The sequence below is a fragment of the Gymnogyps californianus genome, chromosome 12, assembly GCF_018139145.2.
Source record: "Gymnogyps californianus isolate 813 chromosome 12, ASM1813914v2, whole genome shotgun sequence".
In the NCBI taxonomy this organism is placed as follows: domain Eukaryota; kingdom Metazoa; phylum Chordata; class Aves; order Accipitriformes; family Cathartidae; genus Gymnogyps; species Gymnogyps californianus.
The window spans coordinates 22,393,232-22,408,368 of NC_059482.1; the positions used below are offsets into that span (position 1 = coordinate 22,393,232).

General features: G+C 45.6%; 1 protein-coding gene across 1 annotated transcript in view; it reads left to right on the top strand.

The window, feature by feature from the left end:
- The window catches only part of PLEKHG4 (pleckstrin homology and RhoGEF domain containing G4), a 96,670-nt gene that overhangs the window by 28,820 nt on the left and 52,713 nt on the right, over window positions 1-15,137 (top strand). The window contains exons 3-6 of the mRNA XM_050904281.1: window positions 1,336-3,499; window positions 8,698-8,913; window positions 12,904-13,027; window positions 14,157-14,250. Coding sequence (XP_050760238.1) covers window positions 1,336-3,499; window positions 8,698-8,913; window positions 12,904-13,027; window positions 14,157-14,250 — 2,598 coding nt within the window. The remainder of the gene's footprint in view (window positions 1-1,335; window positions 3,500-8,697; window positions 8,914-12,903; window positions 13,028-14,156; window positions 14,251-15,137) is intronic.

Consider the following 15,137-nt stretch of genomic DNA (forward strand, 5'->3'; position numbering starts at 1 on the left):
GTCATGGCTCAATTTAAATCTTACTTTACCCAAACAGAATCAAGTTGAAAGCAGTGATTTTATTTTTTGAAGTTGTAATAAAGCTGTAAATAATTGAGTCAAGTCAATTCAGCCATGAAACTTCAGTTCTTTTACTTGATTGGGTTTTGTCTGAGGCTTGTCCTGGGTGCTGCTATGTTTTGGGAACGAGGAAGTCCCTGGTATGCTAGGTGTAGTTCCTTGCAGCTTGCTGATGGGACTTGCTGCCTTCTTTCTCTGTGGTTCTGTTACACTTTCCTCACTTGCTGCCTCCCTTCTCCTGCTTTGTCTTCACAGTATCTCCTTCCGTTCACTGGTAGGTTGCAGCCATCCCTTGCTGCTGCATCCCATGTAATTTCTCTCCACCTGTCTTGCATAGGCTCTTGCTAGCACCAGGTGAGTGATGCTTTTTACCTGGCTCCATGCTCTTCAATTTGGCTTAACCAAAATTAGGTGGAACATGCTGCATACTCCAGCAGAGCATGTTAGGGAATAAAAACAAGTCCTCAGACAGACCTTGGCATTTTCATTCTGCCTTCCCTCATCAGCAAAGCTTTTCATTACCTCCCTTCCAGCAGACCTCAGTCTAAAGACCCAACACTGCTTCACCAGAGAAAAGACATTTTGTTGTGCCAGGCTGACTAGCGGCATTCAGTGCAAGGAGGTTTCTGCATCTACAGCCTCTTTCTGGCAGGTTGGTATTGAGTGTACATGGTACAACCCAGAGCTCACCGTGGATGCTCTGGAAATGATGCGTATTATTTGCCTCCTTCTCTGTTAAGGCTGTGGATGGTCTTTAGTTGAGGACAGTGGGTTTTGTCCGTCTGTTGTAAGCAGACTGCTGTCTGCCTGCGTTTCTCTAATGGCACTTGGTTAGGGATGGTGTATGGTCTGAATTTTCACTTTCTTAGGCAGTCCAGTTGGTCCTAATGAGTCAGAAATAAGGTAGAGACAGGGTCTCCTGGCTTGAGCGCTGGGGGGTGAGAACTCCTGATTTCTCTGTGCTGGGCTTCTGGGGCTTAGACCTCTGCCTGTCTGTGCTGACCCAGCTTTAAAACAGGGCTGAGACTTCTGGCAGCTGGTTGGTTCATATTCAAATTCTGACATGCTGGTGATTTGTGTTGGTAGCTTTTCTTGTTTCTGCTTTTTAAAGAGAAGACCTCAGTGTGTAAAACTCACCTACACTAATAACCAAAGACCCTAAATTCAACTGTTCTATTGCTACAGCTGTGAAAGAGAAGCATTGATCTCTCTTGTCCAAAAGCTTGACCTGAGATCTGTTACTGATGCTGAAAACACTTTCTCTTTTCTCCGTAGGTTCAGTACTGTGGCTTGCTGTTTCGCCATGAGGGCTGGCCCCTGTGTATTCACGAGAAGATTGTAGTCCAGCTGGCTTCCATTGACTGGCGAATCTTGAAGCCTGGTGACTTCTACCTGCAGGTGGTCCCCTATCTGAAGAAGTCTCCACGAATTGTATTGAAATGTTTGGCAAAAGACAAGCATAATGTAGAGGAAGTCGTGATTCCAGAAGTTTCCTATACCTCTATTTTTACTCTGGAATGGTTGAGTACTTTCAATGGAGAGCGGATGGGTATAGCACTGGAAAATTGTTTACTAACCACTGATGATAAAATATTTCGTGTCCCCTGGGATAAAGTGGTTAATCCTGAATTTATAAATAAACCAAAAATAATTGAAAACAATATCATCTCTCCAGAAACAACAGAGGAACATTCAATTTTGTGCCTCCCCATGGACCATGCTGAGTGCAGTTCACCAGGCCTAGGATCTCAGTGTCTACAGGAACAAAGTCCAAATCGAGACAACCTGGTCATTAGCAGCACAGCTCTGCAGTTAAGTGAAGCTCTTGTCAATGGTGTCTGTACAAGTCCTGTGCCTCAAGAGAACTTGAAAAGTGACCTTGAAGGGGAGTACGTTGAGCTGACGGAAGTTTCACTGCCCAGGTTTGGGCCACAAACAGGCTCTTTAACCCAATCGCTAGCTTTAAATTATCTAACTCAGCCCAGAACACGAGTGAATGTGTCTAGAGGCAAGCACAGGTTTATCGTCATTCAAGACAGTACCTACTCCAAGAACTTAATTCAGTCCACACTGATGCAGAAGGAGCACTGTCAAATAGACACTCTGAGGACTTCTTCTACAGAAGTTCTCAAAAATGTAATTCCATCGGAAAGCAACAAAATGATGGCACATGAAGAACTGTCTCCAGAAGGTCAGCTGATATCAGGTGGTCCTGGAAACATGGGGAATAGCTTTCCTGTGGCTGAGTCTCCTGCCTGCAGTGCAGAAGATTCATCTGCAGAGCAGGAGACTTGCAGCGAACGCTCAATCGATTGGCAATATGCACTGTGCAGCTACAGCGATGTGTGTGCTGGAGACGGTGTCAACTGCAAAGCACAAATGCCTGGTGCTCCTGGAAACATGGAAGGAGAAGGTGATGGTCCTAGCGGAAATCCTGGTGTTGAAACATCAGAGCAGAGCCTAGAAACAATTCTAGATGCCACTGCTGCTAAAGAGGAGGTGATACTGAGTGTAGATGGAGAACCACTGACCGAGGGTCAAAATGAGGTGACACAGATGGATGCCTCTCCTGTGTCTGTCCTAGGGCCTTCGGGACCCCATTGCACACTGAAGGAAGGTTCTGATGTTTCTTGCCAGAGTGTCAGTGAAAGTGTTGCGCCAGTCCAGGCCACTACATTGCTTATCACGCCTGAGAGTTCAGATGTGGGTCTGGAGAGAGGCTCTCCTTCAGGGAACACAGCAGATGTAGGAGCAGTCGGTGCTTGCTGCAGTGATGAGGAAGCAAATCTTGGTTCTCCATTAAATCCTCCAGAACAGAACCAAGGAGAAGTAGGTGAATTGGAGCTGGGAAGAAGGGACAGCCCAGAGGAAGTCAAAGAGATTGAACAAATATTGACTGTAAATGAGAATCAGGCTAGTCATAGTCACTGTTCTGTCAAAGCTCCTACAGATGGACTCTTGTCAGATGGTGAAGAGCAAGAGGTCTCTGCATGTCAGTGTAAGAAAGCTGAAGAAGCCGTACTACTCCAAACTGCTCTGTCAGCAGAGGGTGATCAGACAGCAGAACAATTAAGGAACAGTGACGCTTTGATGGGCCCTGATGCACAAGCAGAAGGCTCAAGTCAATTCAGAACCCAGAGGTCTGGAGAGAGGTGTGAGGAACCACAAAGACGGGTAGAAAACCAGGGCTGTAAAAGTGAAGAGAACTCTGTGCTGAACCCAGAGCGTGTTGCAGTACGGGACTTGCAGGGAGGGGAGGAGAACCAGGGAAGTTTTTCTTATGGGGAAAAGTCAAAGACTATAGCCTTAAAAACACTGGAATCCATTGAAGAGGAACTGGAGGTTGGACCACTGTCCTCAGGACCCGCTGAGGGGCATACAGAGCCCACCACTCTGCACTCCCACCAAGAGGCAGCTTCTGGGGCATCATCTCCTAAAGGTACAGCAATTGGATGTTTGTGTGTTTATCTGTTTTGATAACATGGCTTGAAAGCAAAGTCCTCGAGAGGTACCACTGACAAGTACGTCTGCTGGGAGGCTTTGGGGTAATAGCACAAACTACAGGAAAGTGATTAAGTTGTCAGTTTTGTGGCTTGAAATTAGCTTTCTCTTCACAGGTGGGTTTATTGTAGGTATTTTGTTTAATAGTTCTTTGCAAATTTACATCGGTTCAGAACAAAGCTCCAGCGTAAGAGACTTTTAATTTCAGTTAATCTGATTGCTGGTGACCTCCACCCATTACATTCGTTGTGTGCACATTATGGATGTGTGCAATAGAAATGCATGAGGAGACAATGTCTAACTGTACAAGTCTTTCATAGTTGAAAATTGGCTTTAGGAAGATAATCGTGGCAAGAGGAAGCAGCAGTGGATGCCACAGTAAAATACTAGCTGTGTAACATGACCTGAAGATCAACAAATGTGTGTGCTGGTAACTGATTTAAGAAGCAAACTGCAGAGTTGAGGGATTCCCCCCCTCTTCCCTCCCTTCCCCTCCGGCATGCTTTCTTCGACTTGGTTATGTTTCTCGTAGGAGCTGTTTAACTTGAGTGGGAGAGCACAGAGAAATTAAGCATCTAACTTCAACTTAAACGTTATGTTCAAGCAGGTATTGCCCAGACTTCTTGATGCCTGGGTTCCTGTGCTGGAGCTGTACTCCTTCAGAAGGAATTGAACAGGCAATCCAGGTCTCTCTGCCTTTTGCATCAGACTGTAGGCAGGCAGTGTGTAACCGCATGGACACGATGTTGGCTTTGCCTAGCTCTGCTGAGTCTGGAAAGCTGTAGCTAGATATGCAGATCACATCGAGGAGCATGTGTGTGGCGGGGGCGGGTGAAACATGCCATTCCAGTTCAACAGCTCTCATTCCCTGAGACCCCTGGCTAGGAAAATTACCCAGCTTGAAATATTAGAGTGAGGACTCTCGAAAGGGTCGGAGGTACAGACTCACATTGCTAGAGCTTGCCTGACCCTGTGGAGGAACAGATCAAGAGCTGGCTGTCTTGGGACTGGCTGCCAGTGTAATGCTTGCACTGGTCCTAAATTGTGTGAATAAGAGCCTACACCACCGCTGCAGCACTACTCCGTTTGGCTGCAAACACAGCTACTTTCTCAAGTGTCCAAAAGTCACATTTTACCCGATGCCTTAGTGTGACCTCCAATGGAGCTAAAGTGTCCATTGATTAAAATGAAATTTCATTAACACCTGCACTAAAATATTTTAATTCCATAATTAGGCAAGCCCACAGTTGCCAGGCATTTCTGATACTTTTGGAGTGACAAGCATTTCTCTTCTGTGAAATGGAGGGGTCAGCTCGAAAGTTTCTGTTTCTGAAGTGTGCATCTCCTGAGCATCTGCCACCATGAGCAGAAAAAAAGAGGTCACCTTCTGCCTGTCTGTAGCTCTTGGGGGATGTATGCCAGTAAATAACCGTGCCGTGGGTATCTGTTCCCCTGACCAAGCTGAACCTGGCTTGACTTCATGTTTGCACAGGACCGGCCCTCAGAAAACCTCGGCTGTGTTGAGTGCTGGGTGTATGCTTTCCTCATGACTCGAGTGGCTGCTTGTTCAGTGTTCCCATCTCGTCTGTCTAAAATTAGCCAGGTCCAGCTCGTGTATGAGATAATAAGTGTGATGTTCTCGCTGCTCCACAGGACGAGTCTTGGCCGCTGCTGTGGATTTCAGCAATGACGGACCCCTCTGGGGTATGTGTGGAGTTTGTTTTTAATGAAAGACAATTTAAATGTTTCTGGGGATTTGGCTGAAATAAGTGACATTCGTGGCCCAATTCTGAGGATGTTAAACTTTGGCATTGCAGTTAAAAAAAACCCCCGTTATTTCAGAGTTTGTAAAGCAAAAGAAATAACCTAAATCACCAGGAAAACCCCCCAAACCCACCAACCAAACTTTAAGGCACAGGGCAGCTCAAATATCTGTTAATGCCGGGAGTATTTCTTAAACACTATAGCTGGAACTATAATAAGCTTAATCCATTCAATTACATTTGATTGCTTTGAGATCCAAACAAGCCATCCCCTTATCTAGCCCCATTAAAGCCTCAGAGGTATAATAATAAGATAATTCAGAGATAAAATTACAAAGTGAATCAAATGTCCTACAAGTGGACTTTTATCTTCCAGCCAGTTAGTCTGTAGGCAAGTTAAATTCTCTGTAACTGTGTCTTGTTGGGGTCATTTTGCTACTATGATTGGAAACTGTGGGTATATTGCCTAAACTATAAATAACAACAAAGCTTAAGCTTTACTGGGTCAATTCAGATCTGCAGTTCACACCTCAGTAGTAGTGGGCAGATGCACGATTTGCTCTATGTGAGGTGGAGGAGCTTGTTGCGGCAGACATTATAGATTATGTCAAAATACACATTCAGAACTGGGGCATCTGAGTTTGCTGAGTCTGCAGATTTTTCCTTGTCCTTAACTCTCTCCCCTTCCTCCCACTCCCAGTGAGCTTATTTTCTGCACAAATATGATCTAACTTAGACAGATTTCGAGTCAAATGTGAGCTGTTTTGAGTTGGTGGCTTAAAATTTACACCGGTTCCATTCACAGATAATGTGACTGCTGTTTTTCCCTAAAGGCTAGTGAATTTTGAAACTTTGCAGCTCTGGAAAGAATTCCTGTATTTTGGGGGTGGAAAATATCTTGATATTCAAGAAATTGGCTGAAAAGCCACACTGGGGCATGTTCAGCAGCACCTGTTAGGGCGTTCCATTCCTGCTCCCTGTTACTACATGATGTTACCATAGATGATACTGGTGCCGGGGCAGTTTGCAGGAAAAATGCTAATGTCTCTTTGAAATGCACACAAGCAAATCCTCCTCTACCACTTCCTTAACCTCGGGGAAAGGTGGAACTTGCAAACATGGCAAATTCAGATGTCCCAGTTCTCATTTTGCTTTTTGATGTAATCCTCCGCATTCTACAATTTCCGCTTTAGTAAGTGTCTCCACCCCAGATTGCAAATAACAAACAGTGTGCTTGGGCCTGTTTGGAGAGAGGTGGGGTCTGCAGATCTGAACTGAGCCTGAGAAGCTTAGGGAAGAGGTTTGTTTGGGCAAGATGTACGTAGTCTGGAGGCTGCACAACTCCAGTGAGGTTTCCCTGGGGCTGAAAAGCCCCAGTACCAGGACCGTGTCTGGTGGGCTGAGCAAAATGCTTCTGTCTTCTAGCTTTCAGGAGCTGCTACCTCGTTCCTAAGAGATATCCAAGGCAGGGCTGCCATGTACATTTATGTCTTTCTCTTGCCCTGGTATGGTACCTTTGGTATACCTATGTTTCCTTTCTTGTCGTCTTTAAATGCCGCCTTTTGGTCCTCTTTGCAGACTTTCTTCATTTAATGCAGATTCCTTTACTACAAACTGTACGGTTCGGCTTATTGCCAGGCCTTACAGCTCCTTGATAAGATGATTCTGTGTTCTCCTGGAAAGTCTATCAGCCCTTAATGTGAAACCTTTGGGGAACGACTTAGATGAGTCTGTGATCTTCAAGATACCCCATCTACAGGAGATCAGTGCCCCTGTAAAATGCTGCTTCAGGAAGATGTAGCAGCGTTGTCCAAAGTGAGTGACCTCTTGCATCACTGGGAAGTGGAGGCTGAGGTAGTACTAGGAACAGAACTGAGCTCTGATGCATCCCAGAACTGTGCAGAGCCCTGAAGCCATCGCAGCAGCTTACGTGGCCAAATGCAGCAGATGCCAAGCTGGGACCCAGGGATGCTCCCTCAAGAGGGGTGTTACCAAAGAGTAATGAGCAGCTACTCCATCATGGCCTCAATGGTGCAGAGCTCTGGAGCCCCTCCTAGTTTCCCCCACTGTTGGATAATTCTGTGCAGTGAGCCATGCTGCTCAGGGCACTTCTCTCACCCACTTTAGCAGTTTTGAAAGCAGTTTGGGCTGAGCCTCAACCTGTAAGTCTCCTTCACTGCTAAAACTTGTATTGAAAGCCACTTCAAGGACTGCTTTGTTCCTGGTCCTGCTCTTTAATGAAGTATTGGAATCTGTTAGTAAATAAAGTGAGTCAAGTATCAGCACTGTTGATGCAGCAGGAAGGTAGGATGGTTGAAGTCAATTTTAAATAGCAATTAAAACGTCTGACTTCATAGCAAGCAAATAAAAACTCCACTCTATTTTCCTAAAGAAAGGTTGATTTTTTTTTTTTTTTTATTGGTAGATATTGAAGTATTAGAATTTGCAGCAAAGTATAGCCTTTTCTTTAGTATATCTTTCTGCCAAACAGTGGGATAGCCTAGCTGTGTACTTAGGAGGCTAAAGACGTATTGTTGAAGACTTATTTTGGCTTCTAATTCTTATAACGTTGGGAAATGGGGAATCATACTTCTTACACAGTAGGTTTTTTTTTTCTTCTCTCCAACTACTTTTACATGAAAATTGAAACGTGATAAAACTAGCATTAGTTTCCATGTAGTAGCTAAGATATTTAATTTTAGAATTAACTGATTCTGGTAACTTGTACTTTAGAGCTGGGGTGTCAGGCAAAGGAAGCATTTTCTCCAGTTCTCAAGCAGAGCTGATTGGTGTAATCATCCTGTTCTTCAGGGTTTTAAAATAGGTTTCTGACTTTCACATTAACTGTTAATTAAAAAAGTCTGGACGAGCAGAACAAGGTCTCTTTGGCTATTTTCCAGCTGATTTGTCAGCCTTGAGTTGACTTCATATTTTCAGGAACTAATCTGAAAGTGGTGTTGGGGGAGTAATTCTGCTCTGATGGAGCAGCTCTCCCTGTCAGAAGCTGGTTTATCACTTCAGCATACTCAAGCTGCTGGAGCTTAGCCAGGGACTTGCACCATGCCAGACTTTCAGGCTGTGAGCAGACATGTACTGCTTGATATGTTACCTTTAAAAAATGACTCTGACTACAGTAATCCTGATCTGAATCGAGTTTTTGTAACTTGCAAACTTCACAATAAATTGGCTTTTTTTTTTTAGAATTACAGTAGTAATGTTATAACCAGTTTTGGAACATGCATGCTGCTGGCGCGAGGACTGGAAGAGCTGCAGAGTGCTGGGGCTGGGGGCACGTCCCTCCCCAACCTGGTACTTACCTGGGACCTTTTGGGTGGAGCTCTGCTCGAGCTTGTGACTGCTGCTTGTCTTACAGGGATGGTGTCAGAAGGGGCAGAGACGAGAAAAGAAGCAGCTGGCACAGATGTGTTGAAACCAGCGAGTAAAGTCAGTGCCCCGGAGGAAACCTCAACAGCTATTACTCCCCCGACATCCCCAGCTCCTGGGATTGCCTGGGGTGGTCGGTCTGCACCTACCATAGTAAAGGATGTGAACCCAGAAGTGCTCAGGAGTGGAGTTGCCTGCCTGCCTGGTGAGTAGCTGAGCCAGAATGTGTCTGGGAAAGCATGGTTTGTAGGAGTGCAAGGGAGATGAGCCTCTGTTTGCGGCGCTGCAGACTGGTGCCAGTTCCATTTCTTTCACCCCAAACCTCTCCAGAAGCAACGCTTCTTGAATCCTCTAAAGTTTCTGGATGGGAAGGACAGGAGGTAGAACTTCCCTCTCATGAAAGTAATGTTAACTTGCTCCCAGGAGTCTCCAAACTTTAACCAAGCGTGTATGAGTCAGAAGTGCCAAATCTGTGGGCTCATACCAGTAGTTCAAAAAGAGAAGAGTGAGGCTGCAGCTAATGATGGGCTGGTGGGCCTGACATCAGACCTGGTCAAAACAATAGGAACTTGATTCACTCGGTAGATAATTAAAGGATAGGAGTGTAGAAGATGCTATTTGACAGTGCTCTTGTAAAACCAGTTTTATTCTTGGTAATTAGAAGTTTGGTTGATTAAATGTAGCTGCCTAGATATAATAGATTTTTAGAAAGCATTTGATTTCATGACACATAGTGTTGAAAGGAATATCCCAATGAAGTGTGGATGAGCAATGTTTGGGATGAACGATAGCATAGCTAATAGCAGATGACAAAGCTAACTATCAAGGGGGGACTTCCCAGAATTGTTCTGCTGAGATCAGTTGTAGGTCAAATGTTATTCAGTGTTTGCATCTGATATGGCAGCAAGTATCAAATTGCTGCAGATAAAACTTCTGCATGGGACAAATACTGGCAGAGTGTTAAACAAAGCTGAGGCTGTTGGACAGAGCAGCCAGGATTGCTTGGTGTGCAGGGCCCACACAAGAGGTCTTTGTGTTTAACCAAACATGAAGTAAAGCAGAGAAAGTGAGATCTACCTCTCCAGTGCAAAACAGCCATTTGGCAGCATCTGCGTAAGCAGCCCCTATGGGCTTGCTTCCTTCCCGCAGCCAGTGAGAGGGTTGTCCAGTGCAGGTCAGGAAGATAGCTACATTCGATCAGCTCAGGAGCCACGTATGAGTTGAAAATTGGCCAGAGAGCAGAGAAGAGGTCAGGCGGACCTGTGCAGCGTGGAGAAATTGGGAAGGAGAGCAGAAAGGCAGCGCAGTGATTTCCCACTTAGTGCTGGGGCTGGAATACCAATTTTGACCTCAGATGTGTAAAGGAGAGGGGATGACTAGCCAGATTAAGAAAGTGATTTAACCCCTGTGTACTTGTTGGTGATGCCTCTCAAATAGTTTGGGCTGTTCTGATGCCTTTGTTATAGAAGGAAATGGTGAGTATTGAAGGTGGTGCAGAAAAGGGTGACAGCCCTTTCTTGTAACTGAATTGGATGTCTTATGGCAAGAGACTGGAAGGTTGTTTATCTTGTAAGATGGTTGAGAATGAGGTGAAAACACCTTTGTGCAGGGAAGGAGGAAAGGGAAATGAGACTTTTCCAGTCTTCTGGAAAAAGGTGAAATGAGAAACCAAGTGCAGGGCAGAGTTATGATACATTCAAACATGTAACTTTGCATTGGTGGGTAAACTGTTAAGAACAAACTCCAAAGGAGGATTTCTAATCTTCTGATCAGGTTGGACGTTTTAGGGTATGTACAACAGCCCAAAAATTACAGGGTTCAAGAGAGGGGTCTTCAAGAGAAGCTCATAGTCTATGCTGTTGTAGAAGCCTGACTATGTGATCTAATGCTCTAGTAGTTTCCTTTGTCACAGATTCCTATCATAACGTACAGCTGCTAAAAGAGGCAAATGCATTTGAATATGGGATGAAGGGATGTGCCCTTGAAATGCATTGAAGAAACAAGGTTTGGTTTTGATACCACTTCCAAGGGAGGTTTCGTCTAAGGGAGGAATCACGTTTTCTGTAGAAGCAGTATTGGATTTGTCTGACATCTCTTCTCTCACGTGTCTCCTTTTCGATTTCAGTGGGCAATCCTCACGCCTGAGGGAATGCACTCACCACTCAGTTAAATGCTTTATGTTAGATATTGGTAATGATATAACAGTTACATTAGAAAGGATAACTCTTATAATGAATAGTGAATAAGAGCTCATTAATAAACTAGTAGCTGATGGAGTTAGGAAGAAATTTTCCTTTCAGGAGGGTTTCAATTCTGCATTCTGCTCTTGAATCATGTGGTTATGCCACTGTTGGAGACCTAGCCCGGGTGGCTGCGGTTGCTTTTTTGACCTGGTCAGGTAATTCCCAGGCTCCTATATGGAAGTTCAAGGTTTAAGCAAGTTCTGGTGATGCCCAGCCTGCCTGATGGACAAAAGATGTTGCTTCAGAGTAAGAAAGTTTTTACTGAGCCTGGTTATCGAGCCATTTTTCCAGTAACTGAATGCTTCGCTTTTTTTGTTTTCTGATGATCCCCTTAGCTTATGAAACAAGGTATATTAATAAGCTTTTTCTAATTTCTCTCCAGCTCTTTGATTATATAGTGTCCAGAATACAGTGTTTCAGGAGTAATAAAACTCCTCCTGAATCACACAGACGATGAAAGATTTTGTCCCTGCTGTTAGCAGGAGAAAGCCTGTGTCACAGTTCTGGTCCCTGGGAGGGAGAAAGCCCTGCTTCTAAATGATGCCCATCTGTGTCTGTGGCCCTTACTCAAGTCATGTCCTAGTGACAGATTGAGATCACACCAGGGCAGTTTTCTGTGCTTGGGGCTGTCCATCTGTATCTGTTTTACCTGTCAACTCACATGCTTGTCCTTGGGATGGGGAGAGAGTTGGTCCAGGACAGTATCTCCTGTGGTAGCAATAAAGTTCAGAAGAGACAGAAAGACATAGCTTTCTCTAAGCCTCTGCTTTTGCCTTGTGCTTGGGATTTTTTTCCCCCTTCTCTCTCATACAATTTGTATGACAGGAAATGGCTCCTGTTCTTGTGAATTACTTTTCACGCAATAGAGGTGTAGTCCCTACTGTTCTCCAGATCATTTGCCTTCCTGGTGACGTGGCCAAGCGCTGGTCGCTTGAGCAAGCTCACTCCACAGGCAGTGCTTGCTTTTGAATGGCAGAGGCAGCTCTGGGTCTCCAAAGTGGTGCATCCACCTGCCCTTTACCTCTTCTTTGCATCTGGAGAGGAGGTTGGATGTAATTCCAGACATGGCACTGTTACGTCCTTCTCTTCAGAGTTCTTGGTGCACGTTGTGGCTAAAGCCTAAAGCCAGACTACCATTTAGTTTTGGGAGCTCATAGAGCAGGCTTGGTTCTGTGATAAGCTGTGTCTTTGGGCTTTTGGAAAGTGGGGGGCAGAGAACTGTTGTCCTGAGGGGTTTCTCCTTCCTTGCTGTATCACAACTCAGCTGTGTTGCCGATACTGTGCCTTATCTATTCCGTAGGCACTGAGCAACCTCTGAAACTAATGAAAGCCTGGCACCAACTCTGCCCTTCTCAGAGCTGTAGGCAGGCAAGAGTGTGTGCTCCTGGGCTGTCCGCTCTGCAGCCTCTGAGGAGGAGCTCCGGGCTCCTGCTCCAGGGCTCTGCTCCCAGGAGGAGATGTCTGGTTACGTGCTAGGCTCAGCCTGCAGTGTGCGTGCCCAGTCTCATTAGGTAGTGCCTGTTGTTCTGCAAACCTGTCTGTGTTCTCTTGTCTGACAGCAATGTGAATATTGTGACGTAAGTGGAGGTGAGATTATTTATCTTGACTTTATGAGATTCTTGCTTTTCTCACAAGGTTGGGTTATCATTAGCCGACTTCAGCCATTTTTTGTGAAGAGTGTGTGTTTGGGTAGAAGAGAGCAGTCCAAATTTAACACTACCGTGAGAAAAAGCAAGCAGAGCTCAGCTACTTCGCTCTGGGGCAGCATTTGGGTACTTTGGAAGTGTTTTTATAGCCTACTGCAATCTGCAACATACACTATATCGAGTTCTGCAGATCATTTCCAGGAAGGTGATGGGGCGGTAGTAGGGGAACATGAGGTATACAGACCTGGAACCAGGCTCTGTTGACTTCCTTGTGTGACTTTTCCCCCCCGCCCCCTCTTTTTACAGGTACCAGAGATAAATCAGGACGTGCAGTGGCCATAATAACAACAAGGAACACAGCCTGGTTAAACCCCCACTGCAATACCACTGAGCTTGTACGCCTTCTTCTGTACCTGCATAGCATCCCAAGGTTTGTGACACTCTTGGGCTGACAGGGCGGACAGCTGCTCCTGTGTCCGCTTTGCCTTTCGGGAAGGTGGAAGCTGAGGCAGTGAGTGGAACGGGTTGACTTTATTGGCCTAGGAACCTGGTCCAGAGAGTCCCAAAACTGCACAGATGGGGATTTCCTGCGAGGGTGAACTGGCTCGTGTTCAGTAAGCACTTTGGCTATTCTGTATGTGCCTTGTGCACATGGTGTGATAGAATTAGGTATGTACTGAATGTTTTCATGCATTGCCATGAATCCAAGCCATTCTTGCTATCCTTCATTAGCTCAGAAAATGGGATTTGGGAGCTATGATGGGGCAGTCATGCAGCAGCTTTGTGATACAGTGTTGTGACATGATATTTTAAGGCCAGGCCTCCAAGCTGAGAGGGAGGGAGGATCCGCAAGGGTTGAGAAAATCTTTCTTGATGTCTGGCTGACAATTGTTTCTGGAGTCTGCAGGCTGGAGTCTGTTGCAGCTACTCTTCCTTTCACTATGACAGACTCTCCCCCCCAGCTCATCTCAGGCTCTACTGAGACTTTGTTTCACTTTTAGATGATTAAACTAATAAGAGGTAAAGCTAACTCTCTGTTAGTGATTTTTTGGGGGTTTTTTTTGAAGCCTTTAAACCATTGATAAAGGGAGCAGGCTTAACCCATGAGAGAGCTTCTGCTACTCTTGCTTTGTTTCTTATGCTTCTCCCTTCAAATCTGATTGTGGGCAAGATAGGAATTGGGCCTGATCCAGAATGGCTGTTCTTGTGAAGCAGTGTGGCTAAGGCCAGGTTTGTCCCTAAACGCAATTAGGAAGGACTGGTTTTCCTGTGTGGATTACCCAGAGCGGGTATCAGCACCTTTGCCATCAGTGGGATGTATCCTAGGAATTGGAGAAATGGAATTTCAGGTGGAAATAGCAAAGGTAAAAACTGAGCGATCCAGATGGTGGTTTCCATGTATAGATTTTGGTTAGGAGAAGGTGGCCGCTTAGTTCCCTGTCCTTACGGAGCCATAACGTACTGGGTTTTTCACCCTGTCATGACTATGGGTTCTGTTTTCATAGTCTTGTTGACTTTCGTTGGTGATAAACATGACCTCTTTTTCTCTGTCCTTACAGACCAGAATGTCAGGCTTTGGGTCTAACTGTTCTTGTGGATGCTCGTCGCTGTTCACCGGTTCCTGCTCTCTTCAAGGCATTCAGCATATTGCAGGTGAGCCTTCAGCTTAGGCAAAGGAACACTAGTTGGCTTACTGCCTGGTTGGATGTTACATCTCCATCTGCTGCTTATGTCTCCATCTGCCACCTGGCTTTCAGTTGGCTTTGGGAGGTGGAGTTATGCACCCAGCCCTGTTTTAGGAGGATGAGCTGGACTTGCCAGACTGCAGACAAAGCAAAAAACCTAAGCAAGTCTGAGTTTGGGGAGAACACCCCTCCCCACCCCTCCAAATTTGCTTCCGTCTCTGCACTGAGAACAGCCCGTACCCAAGTCTAAACACTGTCATGAATTATTGTGCTTGGAGATATCGTCCCCTGCACTGAGGGGCTGTGTGAAATATGCAGGGATTTTTGCCCACCATGGAGAAAGGAGGAAGAGAGGCTTCCGCCTGCTGCGGAGGGAAGGGAAGGGAAGGACACTGCTTGTCATGCCAGGTGGAAGAGCACATGCAGCTGTTGATGTGGCTGTCGGTGAATGATTGGAATCGGACATGCTGTAACTCTATATTGCTTCAGGTCAAAGGCTTTCATATCAGTCACTTGGAAAGCAAGTGGGTTGTGTTGCCCCCGCTCCCAGACAGAAGCTCTTTGCTGCTGTTAGAAAGCCAAGGAGATGCTGGCTTGTAGCTATGACTAATCTTGTTTAAGCAGGTGTTCCTTTTAAATCAGAGCTTAGGTCTCTTAGGACTCAAACTCTGCAAACTGGAACAGGGCAATGTTTTAATGAAGCTGGTGTCTCTGTGGTTTGTGTGCTTCAGTGCCACATCTGAGAGTTGGGGCTGAGTCAGAGGTCTGTCCTCCTGCTTCCTGGGCTGGGTGGAGCTGTGAGCTCTATCAGCGTGCTCATTCTCTGTGGTGAAGGAGTAATCTGGTGCCCTGCTC